Source organism: Miniopterus natalensis, chromosome 11 (genome assembly GCF_054644295.1).
Source record: "Miniopterus natalensis isolate mMinNat1 chromosome 11, mMinNat1.hap1, whole genome shotgun sequence".
NCBI classification, from domain to species: Eukaryota; Metazoa; Chordata; class Mammalia; order Chiroptera; family Miniopteridae; genus Miniopterus; species Miniopterus natalensis.
The window spans coordinates 30,596,018-30,613,173 of NC_142091.1; the positions used below are offsets into that span (position 1 = coordinate 30,596,018).

A 17,156-nucleotide genomic window follows, 5' to 3' on the forward strand; every position below is an offset into this window, starting at 1 on the left:
TGGGCTTCCCGGAGGCAGGTTGCGCGCAGCTACGACTTTCTGGCTGAGGAGCTGCCCGCCCAGGGAGATGCTGGGCGTAAGCCGTGGGACTCGGAGTCACCTGGAGAATGTTGGTCCCACCCCCCCCCTGCCTCCCAGGGCAGAGCTTTGCGGAGTGTGACATTGCCAGATGCAAGTCGGGTGACCCTAAACCGGCCCTTTCCACTGAAAACCTACCTTGGGCACGTTATTTACCTTCCCGGCCGATAGAGCCTCCCTCACGGTGTGGACGTGGGGTGCAAGACAACAGCACAGCCCTTGGCCTACGGTGGGTACTAGGATAAAAAGAGATAAAAAAAGGAGCTGAGACTTCTTTGCTCCGTCGAGTTTCTCTTTTCCCGTGGATCCCTGTGCCATGTTGCAATCTGGTTGATCGTCCCACTTCAAGATAATCAGCACCTCAAGACAAGGAGCTTGATTTTCTGAGGATCCCCTGGCGCCCTGCTTAGGACTGCTTAGAGCTGCAGGAGTGCGTGAGTGTGGCCAAGGAAAAACTGGAGGGCGGGCAGGACAACGGAGAAGGAAATCTTGGACTGAGCCTCTGAAGACGTCTCAGTTCTCATCCTAGCAGCCTCTTTCTCATCTGTAAAACAGGAGGGAAAATAACATTTTTGCTGATTACTTTGTAAATATGTGAGCATCCAATAAAAGTGCCTACCAAGGTTGCTTTCAAAGTAATTGAGCTTTATCAGAGGAGAAAGTGATATTCCAGATTAAGGTGAGGTGGGCAGGGTGAGAAGAGCCCCCAAAACTCCATGGCTAAGAAGGATTTATCTGATATCAAATATTCTCTGGTGAGTGAAACAGAAAATAAAAACAGCTTGTTAGATTTCAAGGTTGAAAGTCAGCATGAGCTTCGATTGGAAAACTGTTTGTACATTTGCCATCTGCAGTGCTCTTATTTTTTTATAGATCCATGTTCTATCTGGTAATTTTTTCCTTCCACCTGAAATACTCTTTAACCTTTTTTTTTTTTTTTTAATATATCTTTATTGATTTCAGAGAGGAAAGGAGAGGGAGAGAGACATAGAGACATCAATGATGAGAGTCATTGATCGGCTGCCTCCTGCACGCCCCCAATTGGGGATCGACCTCGCAACCTGGGCATGTGCGCTGACCGGGAATCGAACCCCAATCTCCTGGATCCTAGGTCTACACTCAACCACTGAGCCATGCCCCGCCGGGCTTTCTTTAACATTTCTTAGAAAGCAAATCTTCTGGTGGTTAATTCTTTTATATTTTGCATGTCAAAAAGGTATTTGCTTTAGTTTTTAAAACTGTGGCAAACCACATAACATTAAGTTTACCATGTTAACTATTTTAAAGTACAGTATGTAGTTACGTAGTGTTACATATATTCACATTGTTTTGCAACAGATCTCTAGAACTTTTTCATCTTGCAACACTGAAACTGTATACCCACTAAACACTAATTATTCCTCTCCACTCTCCCTAGCCTTTGGTAACCACCTTTCTATTTTCTGCTTACATGAGTTTGACTATTTTAGATACTCCATATGACTAGAATCATACATTATTAGTGCTTTTGTTACTAGCTTATTTTATTAAGCATACTGTTCCTGAGGTTCATCCATTTTGTCACACGACAGAATTTCCCTCTTTTTTAAGGCTGCATAGTATTCCAATGTATGTACATGTATATATTACACATTTTTAATCCATTCATCTATTGATGGACATTTGGGATACTTCTACCACTTGGCTATTGTGAATAATACTGCAATGAACATGGGTGTGTAAATCTCTTCAAGACCCTGCTTTGAATTATATTGGATATATACCCAAAAGTGAGATTGCCAGACTATGTGGTATTTATATTTTAATTTTTTTAGGAACCTCCATACTATTTTCCATAATGGCTGCACCATTTTATATATCTACCAACAGTGAACAAGGGTTCCAACATCACATTCTTGCCAGCACTTGTTATTTTCTGTTCTTTTCATAGTGGCCATCCTGATGGATATGAAGAAATATCTCAAGAGTGGTCTTGATTTGCATGTCCCTAACAATTAGTGGTGTTGGGCATCTTTTTATGTGCTTATTGACCATTTGTATATATTCTTTTTTTTTTTGTTAATCCTCACCTGAAGATATTCTCTCCATTGATTTTTAGAGAGAGTAGAAGGGAGGAAGTTAGGGGGAGGGAGGGAGAGAGAGAAACATCTATGTGGGAGAGACATGTCGATTGGTTGTCTCCTGCATGAGCCCTGACCAACCAGGGCAGATCAACCTGCAACCCAGGTACGTGCCCTTGACCGGGAATCAAACCCGAGACCCTTAGGTGCCTGGGCTGACACTCTAACCACTGAGCAACACTGGCCATGGCTTGTATATATTCTTTAGAGAAATGTCTATTTAAGTCATTTGCCCATATTTTAATTGTATTATTTGTCATTGAGTTATATTCTGGATATTAACCTCTTATCAGATATATAAGGGGTTATTCTCCCACTCCTTAGGCTGCCTTTCCATTCTGTTATGTTGACTTGAACAACTTTTTAATTTTGATGTACTCCCATTTGTCTAATTTTGATTTTTGTTTATGTTTTGGTGTCATAGGAAAGAAATCACCCTCAAATTCAGTGTCCTGAGTTTTTCCCGTGTCTTCTAGATTTGTAGTTTTTGGCCTTACATTTAGGTCTTTAATCCATTTTGAGTTACTTTTTATATATTGAGTATGGAAAAGGTCCAACTTTATTTTGCATGTGTATATCCAGTTTTTCAAACACCGTGTGTTTTGGCACCCTGTCAAAAATCATTTGGCCATATATGCAAGGATTTATTTATGGACTGTCTGTTGTTTCATTGGTTAATATATCTAGCTTTATGCCAGTACCACATCATCTTACTGTTGCTTTGTAGTATGTTCTGAATCATGAAGTATTAGGCTTCCATCTTTGTTCTTTTTCAAGAATGTTTTGTCTAGTCAGGGTCCCTTGAAATTTCATATGAATTTTACGATTGCTTTTCTATTCCATTGCTTTTCAAAATTCCAATGGAATTTTGATAGAGATTGCACTGAATCTGTGGATTGTTTGGGGTCACATGGACATTTTAATGATGTTGAGTCTTACAGTCCACAAGCATGGGGTGTCTTTCCATTTACGTCTGTCTTCATTGATATTTTAAGCAATGTTTTGTAGTTTTGAGTGTACAAGCTTTTTTTTTTTTTTTTTTTTTTTACCTCATAGGTTAAGTTTATTCCTAAGTTTTATCTTTTTTAATACTGCAGTAAATGGGATTGTTGTTTGTGTAGTGAAACAATGAATTTTTGTGTACTGATTTTGTATTCTGCAACTTAGATGAAATTGTTTTTAGGCGTAACAGTGTTTTCTGGAATTTTTTTGTTTTTCTATATATAAGATCATGTAATTTGTGAACAGAGATCATTTTACTTTTTTTCCAATTTATTTTTCTTCTCTAATTACTTTTGCTAGAATTTCAGTACTGTATAGAATAGTATTGGCAAGAGTGGTCATTCTTGCTTTGTTCTTCATCTTAGAGGATAAGCTTTCAATCTTCCACCACTGAGAATATCAGCTATGGGCTTTTCATATGAGGCTTATATTCTGCTGGGGTAGTTTCCTTCTATTCCTAGTTTGCTGAGTATCTATTATCATAAAACAGTGTTGACTTTTTCTGCCTTGATTGAGATAATCATGTGGTGCTGTCCTTGATTTTGTTTATAGAGCTTCTACATTCAAATGGTCAAGACATGAACAGAAAATTCACAAAAGAAAACAAGAGGCCAATATCTTTATTTAAAAATCAACTTTAGCTAGACTCATTTTTGTTTTTTTCTTTTTGCCTCGAGATTGGGAAACTTTAAAAGATTGATGTGGCTGAAGCTGGAAAAGGGCAGTAAGGGTGTGAGGGGAGTGAGGGACAATGAAAAGGTAATGGGATCCGATGGATTATAGATTCTGGTGAGGCTGAAGTAATGCTGGAGTTGTGGTATGAGAATGAAAAGATCTTGAAGGATAGGAGATAGTGATAAGAAAACTGGACTTTAAAATTGAGAATGTGGAGAATTTGAATTTATTGATAATGACAAGGTCTAGAGCAACATAGTACAAATAAAAATATAATGTGAGTTATGTATGTAATTTTAAATTTCCTAGTAGACACATTAAAAAAAGCAAATAAAATTAACTTTAATGCATTTTATTTAACCCAATATAACTAAGAGTAACCTTTCAACATGTAATCAATAGATTATCCATGAGACATTTTACTTTTTCTTTTACAGAGTAAATCTTTATGTGTATTTTACACTTTTAACACATTTCAATCTAGATTATTCACATTGCAAATGCTGAATAGTAGCTACTGACTATCATATCAGAGAGACGGGTCTAAAGTGTGACCATGAGAATAAGTTAGGTAGGGTAGAGAGACCAGGGTATGGGAAGGATCACCTATGTGAATACTAGAATCAAGAATGTACTACCACTAATAAGAATGTGTTGGACCAATATGTAATGAGTTGGAAAGAGCTCTAAGACATATAGTTAAGTGAAAAATATGTATGGATAATAAAATTTATTTAAAAATATGTGTTACAAAAAGAATACTGCAAGTAAAGAGGCATGCTAACTTGATAGTGGAGAATAGAGTAGAAATAGGATGGAGTGGGAGAGCAGGAAGACTTTCCAAGTCTTGTTCTATATAGCAAACGTATATACAGGGTGGGGCAAAAGTAGGCTTACAGTTGTTCATATGGAAAATAATGCAATAATTAATAAATAATAATACAAGTATTCTCTGTGTTTCATATACTCACAACTGTAAACCTACTTTTGCTCGACCCTGTATATATACTTCTGGATCATTTGAATATCTCAGAATGAGAAAGTATTCATATACTAATTTTTTAAGAGTTAAGAACACCACTGATCTAATTATCTATTTGACTTGATTCCCCCTGCCCCTTGCTTTGTCCCCCCCCAATCACTTGCCCTTTCCTTAGAGTTTCAAGTATCATGTATTATTGATACAAAACTAGATGGGTAACTGGTCTTTTTTTTTTCATTACAAAAGAATACATGTATTTCAGTTTGTTATATATGATGCTATAAGCGCCTTATTAAGACTTCCATTTCTGCTTTGGGTTGCTTGGGTCCTCAGATGATCAAATTTTTAATCTCAGTATGAGTATGGTTAAGACAAGGAAAGTGGGCTGTGGGTGGGGTTCCAGTCTGTGTCTTACTCTTTTCATCAGTGTTCATTCCTGAATTAAGATAAATGTGTAGCTCAGGAATACTCTAGCAGACTTAAAGAAGCATGCTGTGTTGTCTTTCTTTAGATTTTAAGCTTATTGAGGGCAGGGACTGAATCTTTGTACCCCTGGTACCTATATGAATGCATAGCAAACAGGCACTCAATATATGTTCTTTAAACAGCACAATGAAAATAATTTGTTAATGATAAGAAGCTAGTAAGTATACTGAATCAGAGTTTAGGGTAGAGGAATGGGCTGTATGCTATTTCTATATTTTGCTTTCTTATGAACTTTCAACTTCTTAAAAACTTAGGTCAAATGTTTCTTTTTCCCTATAGCTTTCCCTTCTGCTCACAAATAGTTAATAGCCACAAATAATTAATAGCCACATCTTCAATGTGCCCACAGAATTATGTGTATATCTCTCAAACTCTCTCATGTGTTGACATTTTTAATTTCTCTTCTAATTGTGAGTTCTAGTGCCTGAGATGCAGCAGGTACTCACTAAATGTTTGATGAATGACTGAATATATAAATGTATAGGTCAGAACTTGAGGCCTCAAACCCATTTCCACATACAATGAGGAAGAAAGACAAAACTTACATTTATTTGTTGAGTTACTGCATATTTACTGACAACCTGCTATATACTAGGCAAAAAGAACAGAAAGAAATTGGCCGGAGTTACTTTGAATTCTTTCAGCAATACCTGAGTCCTCATCATAAAAAAATCCATTCATTATTTGGTTAATCTTCATGCACAGTTTTCTCAAGTGTACTTTCAAATATTGCATAATGTCGTAGACCATTATATACTCCAAAGAACAGCTGAAAGATTAGAGGAATCGCCATTCCTTTTACCTGTGTTTGACTAAGCATCACCCAATGAAGTAAAACCCTTCCTTTTGGTGGCAGTGGAACAGTATGATACCTAAAAAGGAAAAAGAGGTAAGCACTTCTCCTGGATGCATATTCTATGAAAAATTTGATTTCTCCTTAACTGATGATTTCTATCCTAGGTCTTCCATGCAGCTAGCAAAAAGGTTAAAAGTTAGCTATTTGCAATACCAAACTACTATATTTTGATTAAAATGTGTCACTGGCAGCTAAAGAATAAGGAGAGTTTACTAATATTTAAAAAAAAAAAAAAGGAAGAGAAAGAACAAACAGACAGACTTACTTTACAGCCAGACGCCCATTTTTAGAAAATGCCAAACCAGTTGGATATATAACACCACATACTATGCCAACCAGTGAACTTCTCAGAGCACAATTTTCCTTGCTTATATTACCTGGAAAACAAAAGTAAATTGGTCTCCCTTTAAAACTCAGGATAAACATTAAGAAAGTCTTGTGCCCTCAAAAAGTAGTTATCTGTACTGTCCTCAACCACAGTGAAACAGTAGAAAGAATATTAGAAATTTCGTCTATGGCATGCCTTAAAAGTGCTTTTATTATACTTTACATAAGGAAAGTTATCTCTTACATATGTGGTTGCTGCAGAAGCAACTTTATAATAAAGAAAATTAAACTAGCAGACCAGACATCTGGATTTTAGGTTAATATATTTTTATTGTCTATGTAGCAGGCATGTGCTAGGTGCTAGGGATACAGTGTTGCATAAAAGAGACCCAATATCTAACCTTCAGGCTAGTCTATCAGGAAAGAAGGACATTAGACAGATATTTAAATAAATAATTTTAAGCGCACAGTGCTTTGAAGGTAAAACAAATAGAGAATGTATCTAGAAACAGTGAGGGAATCAGAGGTTTCCCTGGGGAAGAGATATTTAAGCAGGGACCTGATGAACAGGAGTCAGAGATTCCATCAATTACTAGTTGAGAAACTTAGAGAGAGGAGGCAGGAAATAACATTAGAAGCCCATACTCTGCCAGGTACTATGTTAGGCATTTAACATACACTCTCCTAATTCTCACAATCCTGTGAGGTAAGTACTATTAGTCCTAATTCATAGATAAGACAACTGAATCTCAGATTAAATAACTCGCCCAATGTCACAAAACTCAAGGGGTAGGAGGTAGGATCTGAAACTGTGTGTAGTATGCCAACGCCTGCTTTTTTCCTCAGTGTATTATGTTGCTTTTTAGATTTGAACATGTTTTTTTTTGTTGCTTATCTGTAAAAAAGATGATACTACTTGCCCTGCCTGATGAGGACTGTTGTGGGCATGAAATAGGACAATATATGTGAAGGTACTTTTAAGTGGTAAAGCGACACATAAATGTGAGGGATTATTATTAGCAGCAGCAACAGTATATGTTAATGAGTAATTTTACTTAGATATGAACACATTATACTTTAATGAACTTAAATTTACCTGAATACAAAGCATCTGTAACAAGGAGCTTATAAGCAACTACAGTAGACAAAAATGGAAGTGTAGTCAGTGATGCATACGTCTTCACAGCATCGTGTTTAACCTTGAAGCAGTGTCTGAAAATGAAGTTTGCCAACATTCCAGAGAAACTAGATGCTGTTCCAAAGACCACTGTTCCATATATATTTAAAGTCCTAATGGAAAAACAAGAATTAAGTTCAACATATTTTCCTAATAGATATATTATTTGTTATTACATATTTATTCAGCATCAAATATTTTCTGAGCACTTACTAGGTGAAAGGTATTTTCTACATGCTGAGGAGAGGGCAGGGAATAAAGAAGAAAAAAAAATCCCACGCCCCCTGGAACTTCCATTCTAATCAGAGGATATAATTCTCTTTCTGAGAATATTTAGCGCAGTTCTAAAATGGAGCTCTTTTAAAGAGAGAATAAACTGTGGTCACAAATAAATACAAATATGTTCCAATGCAGCCAAATTTTATGAGCTATCTAAATCCAAGAATACTGTTCTTGGTTAAGATCATTTGAAAAAAAGCTCTTTACATTCGGTTAGGCCTTCTAAAAAACAACTATTTCTTAATTAGTCCAGATACATTTAAAGTAATTTGTCAAGGATTTCCAAAACTTCATCCAAAGAGATTTTGCTAGATCTAGTTTTACTTAGTCTGACTCATACCTAAATCCAGAAATGTGTAAGGTATAAGGTCAACAGCTTTTGATTTGATTTTTGAGCTCTAATAATCTAAAAGTCAAAATGGTAATGTGAAACTATATGTACATCATGGAATCTGTATTCCTGTTTGTTGAACTCAGCACTGTGGTTAAGGTAATCAATTCTAAGCTGAATTTAATTACAACTGTTCCAATTAAATATAAATAACCCCCAAAATGGTATTCTTCTAATTATATTTTTTAATCTTTTTTTAAATCCTCACCCAAGGAAATGTGGGTTTTTTGTGTGTGTGTTTTTTTTTTTTTTTAATTGATTTTAGAGAGAGAGGAAAGGAGAGAGAGAGGAAAACATCGATTGACTACCTCCTGTTTGTGCCAGACCTGGTACCAAACCCACATCCTTGGTATGTGCCCTGACCAGGAATCAAACCCACAACCTTCTGGTGTATGGGACAATGCTCCAACCAACTGAGCACCTGGCCAGGGCTCTCCTAATCACTTTTTTTTCTTTTTTTAAATATCTTTATTTATTTCAGAGAAGGGGAAAGGAGAGGGAGAGAGAGAGAGAGAAATATAAATGATGAGAGAGTCATTGATTGGCTGCCTCCTGCACACCCTCGACTAGGGATCCAACCCACAACCCAGGCATGTGCCCTGACCGGGAATTGAACCCGGATCGCCTGGATCCTAGGTCGACGCTAACCACTGAGCCATGCCTGGCCGGGCCTAATTACTTTTTAAAAAAATATACATTTTTATTGATTTCAAAGAGAGGAAGGGAGAGGGAAAGAGAGAAAAATCAATGATGAGAGAGAGTCATGATCAGCTGCCTCCTGCACGCCCGCTACTGGGGATTGAGCCTGCAACCCAGGCATGTGCCCTGACCAGGAACCTAACTGCAGTCTCCTGGATCATAGGTTGATGCTCAGCTGCAGAGCCATGCCAGCCGGCTCCTAACTACTTTTAATTTAAAAATGTTTACTGCACAAATAACATTTCAGTAACAATTGGGATTTTTTTAAGAAGCAAAAGCAGTTATCCACAGTCCCAATATTCCAACAAACCACTATTTTCATCTGTCAGTGTTTTCTCCAGTTCTTTTTTTAAAATAAGCTTTCTTCATAACCAATCCAATGAAGTTAATAGGATGTTAGATATTCAGAAACAATGGCAATACAGAAGATCTGAAAAAAAATAAAGTTAATTGATTTTCAGTTTGGGTGTGTCTTACTTGTCTTTTCTAAGATACTCAATTTTTTTTTCTATGATTTCGATGACCATTGGTCTGAGTTTTGCATCTCCTAGAGAAGGACTGGATTGACCATGTGTGTATGTTGTCATCTTGATGTCCTAGAAAACACAAAATTCAAGAACGATAATAGCTAATGATGTTAATATTATAAATTCTACAGATTCAGATTAAAAAACATTTAAAGTAACGTGTCAGGTATTGTCATCTGCTTTCACATACTTCTTTAATGATGTGAATGATTCAGTTAACATTTAGTGAGCTCTTATCTGCTAGACAGTGGCTTTTTGATTCAATCATTTTGAAAAACTGGTAGGATAATTATCATTCTGCTTTTGCAAATGAGAAAAATAAGGCTTGAAAGGGTGCTTGCCTTAGGACTTAGTGTAGAAGGATAACTTACTGAAATATTTTTGTTTTCCTTATAGTTTTCCCCAAAGGTAGCCAGGCCCTTTGCAGTTCTCCCTGCTCTAGCTTTTTCAGAGCTGGAAGAAAACAGTAGCTACTTGTTGTAGCTACTTTCTCTATCCTATGTCTCATAAAAGCCTGAGTTCATTTTGGAGGTTATGTTGCGTTTCCTGGAGGGGTAGGAGAGAGCAGGGATTGCCTTGGAGAATAGTGAGAGAGAACTTCATAAAGAGAGAGACTGTTCCAGGCTAGGAAGAAACAGTGGCTCATGGCTACTGATTATATAATACAAATGCCTCCCTAGTAGGACCTGGGGCAAAGCAGGACCTTTACTGGAAACTGTTGTGTAGTATACCAGTGAGCCAGGACCCATGGCACTGGGCTCTAGGGCTAGAAGGTTCCTGTATCCCAAGTGTGATGTATGAATAGATGGCTGTCAATGTCAAGGGACCATGAGGATTTGGCCAGCAGCATCTTAACAGAAACCAGTGGCAAAACAAACAAAAAGAAACCTAGATCCTCAGAAAAGTTCCTTTCTGAATGTTGTGCTCTGGTAAGACTCTCATATCTCTGTGAAAATTCTTAATAAAAACATTTGTTAAATCTTTTGCCACACTAGCATTATGAGATTCCAAATTAGACAATGAATAGATTTAAAAAATCTATTGCCCTTCACAATTTATAGCAATCGGCACTTTAACAACATGAAATTTAGTCAAGGGCACAGGCTAAATCTCATATCTCAGGACTCCTGGGCAAGAGAATTAGAGTGGATTAAGCATAGCACAGAAGGTGCTTAATAAATCAGTGAGTCTCAACATTTAGTGTGCACAAGAATCACATTGGGAGTTCATTTGAAATGCAGTCTATTGAGCTCCCTCCTGAGATATCTGGATTCAATAGGAGTAGGGTGAAGCCTAGAAATATGCATTTTAGTAGTTATTCTTTTGATGCTGGTAGTCAATGGACATATGTTGAACATCACTGTAATACTCACTTATTGAAAAGTGATATGTAGCAATACTAACCCTAACTAATGAAAGGCCAATTCATCCCTGGTATCAACATCCTGAAGATACGGGCTCCTCTGAACCTTCAGATGGTATTACACAATAATAATGGGCCAGTTTCTTTCCCTGCAGCATTACAGACTGGACCCATGTAGTTCTATCTTCTTGTTTAGAATACCTGCAGAGGACAGGGTAAAAATTACAAATTACAGTTTCTAAGGGACTAGACTTAATTTTTTGCCTCTCTCTGACATCTAAATAAAAAATGGGATAGTGGTATCTGAGGGAGGTTCTATAATCTAATATTCTAAGAAGGCAGATGTCAGTAACATGATAACCAGGAACCTTGGATAAATTTGTTCTGCTGTCATCCAATTCATTGAAGTGCCTTATTCCCCACAAAGAAAACTTTTGGGCAGTGACCTGTATCAACCTCCTACCTTGTCTACAGACATCCAGGATTATGATCCTAAAATGCTCAAACAAGACAGCAAATATCTGAGTGCTTACCTAGTCTTTGGAAGGCACTGTTATTAAAGCAGAGAAATAGGTGGGCCACGTACTTTTTAAACAAGTACTGAAACGTAAAGACGTTGGTTATACCAACATTTTATCTAAAAATCAGTCGATGGCCACTCAATATACCGGAAAGCGTGAATTTATGAAGGTTTATAGTTTGCAAAGTATTTTACGGTTCTGCAGTGCTATTCTGTGCACTATTTTACCGACCTTCAAATATTACACCACATTCACTCACCGCTGGGCGGCCCCGGCATCACCAGATGTGGTCGAGCCCAGCGACCCGCCACCCAGCGCGAGGGCGGGGCCGAGGCACGTGATTTACACGCGGAACAAGCGTGTCATAAAAACAAACCAAAAAACATAAGAGAAGCAAACTTAACTTAGCTGGGGGAAGTGTGGGAGGGTTTCCCGTAGGAAATGACATTTGAACAAATGCTGAGCCCTGGTCCCGATCGCCAATCAGGCACAAACAAAAAGCAACCGATGGACGCACAAATAAGCGGAACAAATCGATGTTTCTCTCTCTCTCTTTCTAAAATCAACTAAAATATATATCCGAAAGAGGAGAATTTGGGGGAGGGGGCTGGGGTGGGGAGAAAAAGGGGTAGGAAAGTATTTCAAGTTGAGGGTGAGGCCAGAGCCGCGGCCAGGAGGCAAGAGACAACACAAGCGGGCTCCTGCTTTCCCTCCGCGCGTTTCCACCGCATCTGGGGACTTAACTGACTGAGACGCCCCCGGACTCGGGAGCTGTTCTCTTTAGATTTTCAAATCCCGTGTATGTGCACCGTTTCAGAAGAGTCCGCCAACACACTGAGGCTGCAGAAATCACGGCCCAAACCACCCCGGGTTCCGCCTACCTCGCGCACTTCCCCGGCGCCCACCGGCACCACACCTCCACCTCTCAGGTCGGCCCCGACCTCGCGCCCGAGCGCCGCCATCTTGGGGCCCACGTGACGAGCAGGTGGGCGGGGCCCAGCGCGCCGGGAGGGCGGTGCCTCCGGCTCACGCCTCTCGTCCGCAGTCCCTGCCCGCCCCGACTCAGTCAAACGCCGCGCCCTCCATCCTGGCTGGGATTGGGCGCGGCGTCCTGAAATTGCGGCTGCTCATTGGCTGCGAGGAGGTCCAGCTGCCCGTGGGCCCGCCCCTCCCGCCAGCCCTGCGTTCCCTCGCGCGGCTATTTGCTAGCCCGGCTCCCTCTCGCCTCCCGAGGGGGACGCGGGGCGTTGCGAGCCCGGGGCTGTAGCTGCGCGCTCTGCTCTCCAGGGCGCCTCTGTGAGCTGGGGCCGAGCTGCGCGTCTCTCTCACTTCTCCAGGGAGCTCGCCCCTCTGGCCTGGCCCATGTATCACGGCTCCAGCTCCTCGCGCGCTTCCTCCCCCGAGACCCTAACCGGCCACCAGGGCATCCCCGCCCGGCCTTCTCCCCTCGCGGCCGTCTGACTCCACTCCCCAGTCCCTGGTGCCCTCATATTCCATCCTTTCACTCCGCTTGCAAAGGGACCGGAGAGACATTTGCCCCCCCACTTCCCGAGCAGATCCCCTCGCCAGCCAGTGTTTCGGGGCGGGGGGCGCAGCCAGGAGGCCTGGCGCCCTTTGGCGCACGCTGCGCGCCCGGCAGTCTCCCAGACCAGCAAGCCCCGACCCTCCAGCCTCCATGTCTTAGAGAAGCCAAACTGGAGAGTTATGTAATTTCTAGCGCTGCCGTTCCTCCCGCCTGAGGAAACACCTCATCGCGTGGAGGGTGCAGGACGTTTCTGCGCGCTTCGGTGCCGGAGCGGGGTGTGGGCAGGGCGGCCGGCGCTGGCCGAGAGCTCCGGTCTGTTCTGCAAAAGGAAGGCGGGTAGGTCGGAGAGAGGCTGAGAGACGGGGGGGACGTGGGAGCCCGGCGGCCGAACTCTCTCGCTTAGGAAATCGCCGCCCCTTGGCACAGCTGGCGCTCACATGCCAAACACTACCCCGGCGGCTCCGAAAACACCTCTGCGGGGAGGTCTCACTTCTCCGGAGCAGCCTGGGTGTTTCTCCTCGCTCGCAAGGCAGCCTCTCGGATGCGAAGAAATGGCACGACGTGAATGACTCCGGGGGGAAGAAATCGCCTTCGCCAACTCATCCTGCATCAAGTGCCCACTGAGTAGCACTGTCACTTTAATGTCTCGGTGCCAGGGCATTGCCCTCCTCCCGTTCAGCCCTCTCGGTTAATACATGGGAGCATCAGGATCAGAGGGGGCGCTCAGGATCAAGCCTGAGGGGCTTGGGGAGCACGGCAGAAAAAAAATGAAAGTGCCAGCAGCCTGGAGCCTGCCTTCCTGAGGGGTGAGAGCTGGAACTTCTGGTCCAGTAAACAGAAAGGGGCCTTTCAGTCTGTGTTCTGCTCCGGAAAACTGTTGAAACTCACCCACCTTTTTAGAGACTAGAGTCAAAGAGGTTTTCAAAAGTGCTGTTTTGGGGGGGGGGGAGGAAGAGGAGGGGGAGTGTTTAATTTTTTTCTCTAAAGAATTGAGGAGCTTTATCATCAACCAGGTCATCTTTGGATTTGATCATGTACTGAGAGTAATGGAACAGCTCTGGGAATTTGGTGTGTGCCTTAATCGAGTTAGCCATTGAACTCCAAAAAAAATGTTGCTGCCTGAAGAGGAGTTTTAATAACGTTTTCTATGCTTACAATGATTTTCTCAGCTTTTTAAAAAAATAATATTTTCTAAAAATCGAAAAACTTGAAAGTTATGTTTCTCTAAACTCTGTGGGCAGGGTCAAAAATTTAATAGTGGAAAAAATACATTATTTTTTTCTTTATCTGAAAGAGAAGACAGCCTGGGTTTCAAAACCAAATAGGTGAAGCGGTTTGCAACAGTTACCTGGCTCTTGGCTTCAATCCAGTTGCATCAAGTTGAGAGCTGAAAAGAGATCTTGAATCCTGTGGCAGTGGAAAGACCAAGAATGCCAGTCAAGAAGAAAGGTGGGCTATGAAGCTTCCTATATAATATATGTTTCTTGATTCTGGTAGTTGTAATTTAAAATGTATTCCGTTTGAGAGTAAAATTTTGCTTGGGCTTGGGGAAATATTTATTACAATAATGTCTTTTCTCTGGCACATCATTCAGTAATATTACTTTGCTAAAGTGAAATGAAGTAGGACTGTAGTATTTAATTGCAGACACTGATGATTTCATAAATGAGGTGATATAAATCACCATTTACAATCAGCATGGATTTGGTATAGATTTGGGATTTTCTTTAGCTTGTTAAAAGTCACTTTTAAACAATCTTTAAAAAAGAAATGCGTGCAGTCTAATTCTTCCTCATGGGTGTAATATTTATCAAGTGAATTAGATATTGTAAAAGATTGCAAAATTGTTTGCACTGAACAAAATTATAGATTTATTATTTATCTTTTGATTAAAAAATAGATTTCATGTTTGGGTTTACTCTAGTGTAAATCTTCACTTTTATGATAAAGCACAACTTTGGTAACTGTTGTGCTTTCCAGATGTATGCCTTATCCAGTAACATGATTGGCAAATTCCCCAACAGAAGCAAACACCTGAGTCCCCACCTCTTACCCCTTCCTGGCATTGATCGAGATCAGTGGATTCCTGAAGTATAGTTTATTATGGCTCAGACTTGGGGATTCACTTTAGCATAGCTCTACTCCATCTTTGTTGCTAAGGATCGTAGTGACACCAGTTTTTTTTTGTTTGTTTGGTTTTTGTGTTTTTCCACATGGTATGGAAGATCACATCAACTATAGAGTTTTCTCAACGGTTTTGAACCAAAATTTATATGAACATGCTTGAACTATAATTATACTGGGCTAGCATAGATCCAAAAGTTGACCAGCTATGTGAGTTGCTCAGTCTGAAACTAAAGTTCAGTGTGAAGGTTAAAGCGTAACCTGGCTGTGCACTATGATGAATCCTTCTACCTGTGGATTTGGAAAGTGCATTGAGGAAACGTGATCAGTGTGATGCTTTCTCCAACCAGCTGTGGAGATGGACAGTGGTATATAAAACCTTTGAAACACTGAGAAATATCCCTTTTGAACACTGGGCTTTCAGACTGGAATTGTTGCCTTCTCCCACTCTTCCCCATAATGTCACTGAGAGAGGTAAACGGTCTATGAGGTTTTGGAGCCGCACCTGTCCAGACCTGACACAATTGGCTTACCTGGAACAAAAATGGTTTTGGTAATGTAGCCAATAAATGTTATTATAGCTTTTTGACATATTTAACTTACAGTTATTCTTTCTACCATTTATTGTTCTCAAGACATTGCCCCTTATGGATTACCTTATTTTAGACTAATACTTGAATTAAACACATTGTGTGTGTGAGAGATGGAGGGAGGTGAATGGGAGAGAAAAGAGAAGAGAGAGAGAGAGGGAGAGAGAGAGGGAGGGAGAGAGAGAGGGAGGGAGAGAGAGAAGGAGGGAGAGAGAGAGAGGAAGGGATAAAAGTATCTGGGAAGGAAGAGGAAAGGCAATTGATGTTTTAGGTGTAACTTAACTAAGCAGGATGACCTTAAGGTTTCTAAACCCAGTAGACTGAGCCTCTTAAAAGTTCCGACATTTAAAGGAAGTTACAGATATTGCTGATAAGCTATTGAAAATCATACTTTCTGAGAAATAATTTAACGTTTATTTCCCTTTTCCCCTCTTTCCCTCTTTTCTTTCCTCCCTCTCTCCCTCCTTCTCTTTCCTCTCCTCCCCCCCCCTTCTTTTTTAACAATGGATTGATCGTAATGGATCAAATTTTAAGGAATCAACAAGTTTTAATGAGCAAAAACTATATATTTGGGTTATACTAAAGTCTATGCATTACTTAATTTACTTTCTGAAGTGACCTAGTTAGAAAAACAATTTGTCTTCTTTTTAATCTCTTAAAACTATTAGTATTAAGTTATATTTTTGAATCTTATAGACAACGAGCCAAACAAATGATGACACGTGCATTTTATTTTTAATTGGCTAAGCTTACTTTTGTACAATTTCTAAAATACGAGTAAGACAAATATTTTAAAGTATAAGCTAGATTCATTTTGTAGGGAGTACTGTCCTCTGTCACCTTGAATCTTTTTTCTTTCTTCATTGTTACATCTATTAGATATGATGGGAGAGCTAGGTTAATGTAATTTTAACAATAACTATTTTCATTGAGTCAAGCGTTTATTCATTATTGAATATATTCTTAAAATAAGACATTTTCATAGGACAGGTTTTCATTTGGTGTTTATTTTGTATGTTATTGTGAAAGTAGGGGGAGATCCTCTGATTGCTGACATACAAACGGTGGGCAGTGGGAGTGGGTGTGACATCTCAGTCCATTTTTAGGCACTGTTCTTGACTGCTCTGAGATCGGCTCAGACTGCTGTACCTCAAACCCCTGTGGTCACTGCTTTCTTGCTTTATGACATTACTTCCTACCTCTACCACCCCACTCTTTGCACATTTTTTGTAGATCTCAGTTTTATCAACTTTTCCATTTCTTCATTAGAGATTTTTTTTCTCCAAGACTAGCTTTTCACTTAGGATTCTCTTTTCTACAGTAATAACTTGATTTTCTCCCAACTGAACCTTGAGGACACTTTGACCTATTTTAATCTGTGAAAATTCAGGGCCAATCCAAGATCAGTCATCTTAGCATTCTCTGATGTGATAC

At 40.1% G+C, this 17,156-nt stretch overlaps 1 protein-coding gene across 2 annotated transcripts; it reads right to left on the reverse strand.

Moving 5' to 3' along the window:
• Positions 1-5,009: 5,009 nt before the first annotated feature.
• TMEM126B (transmembrane protein 126B) lies at positions 5,010-12,445 on the reverse strand. Of its 2 annotated transcripts, none has more exons than XM_016206844.2 (5): positions 12,365-12,445; positions 9,550-9,668; positions 7,623-7,816; positions 6,465-6,576; positions 5,010-6,215 (listed from the first exon to the last, which is right to left on the reverse strand). In XM_016206844.2, exons 1-5 carry the CDS (start codon positions 12,443-12,445, stop codon positions 6,032-6,034), a joined length of 690 nt encoding a protein of 229 aa, XP_016062330.2. In that variant the 3' UTR covers positions 5,010-6,031. The 2 variants fall into 2 exon arrangements, with proteins under 2 accessions (XP_016062330.2, XP_016062331.1); XM_016206845.2 differs by lacking the exon at positions 12,365-12,445 and adding an exon at positions 11,004-11,156.
• Between the last annotated feature and the right edge of the window lie 4,711 nt (positions 12,446-17,156).

What these genes read in the sequence shown, in the direction of transcription:
- TMEM126B (XM_016206844.2), bottom strand. Translation starts at nt 12,445, where the DNA reads ATGGCGGCGCTCGGGCGCGAGGTCGGGGCCGACCTGAGAGGTGGAGGT. An exon ending in GAGTATCTTAGAAAAGACAA is followed by an intron (nt 7,817 to 9,549) that starts GTAAGACACACC and finishes TTTTTCCATTAG; the next exon opens with GACTTTAAATATATATGGAA. An exon ending in TACAGATGCTTTGTATTCAG is followed by an intron (nt 6,577 to 7,622) that starts GTAAATTTAAGT and finishes TTTGTTTTCCAG; the next exon opens with GTAATATAAGCAAGGAAAAT.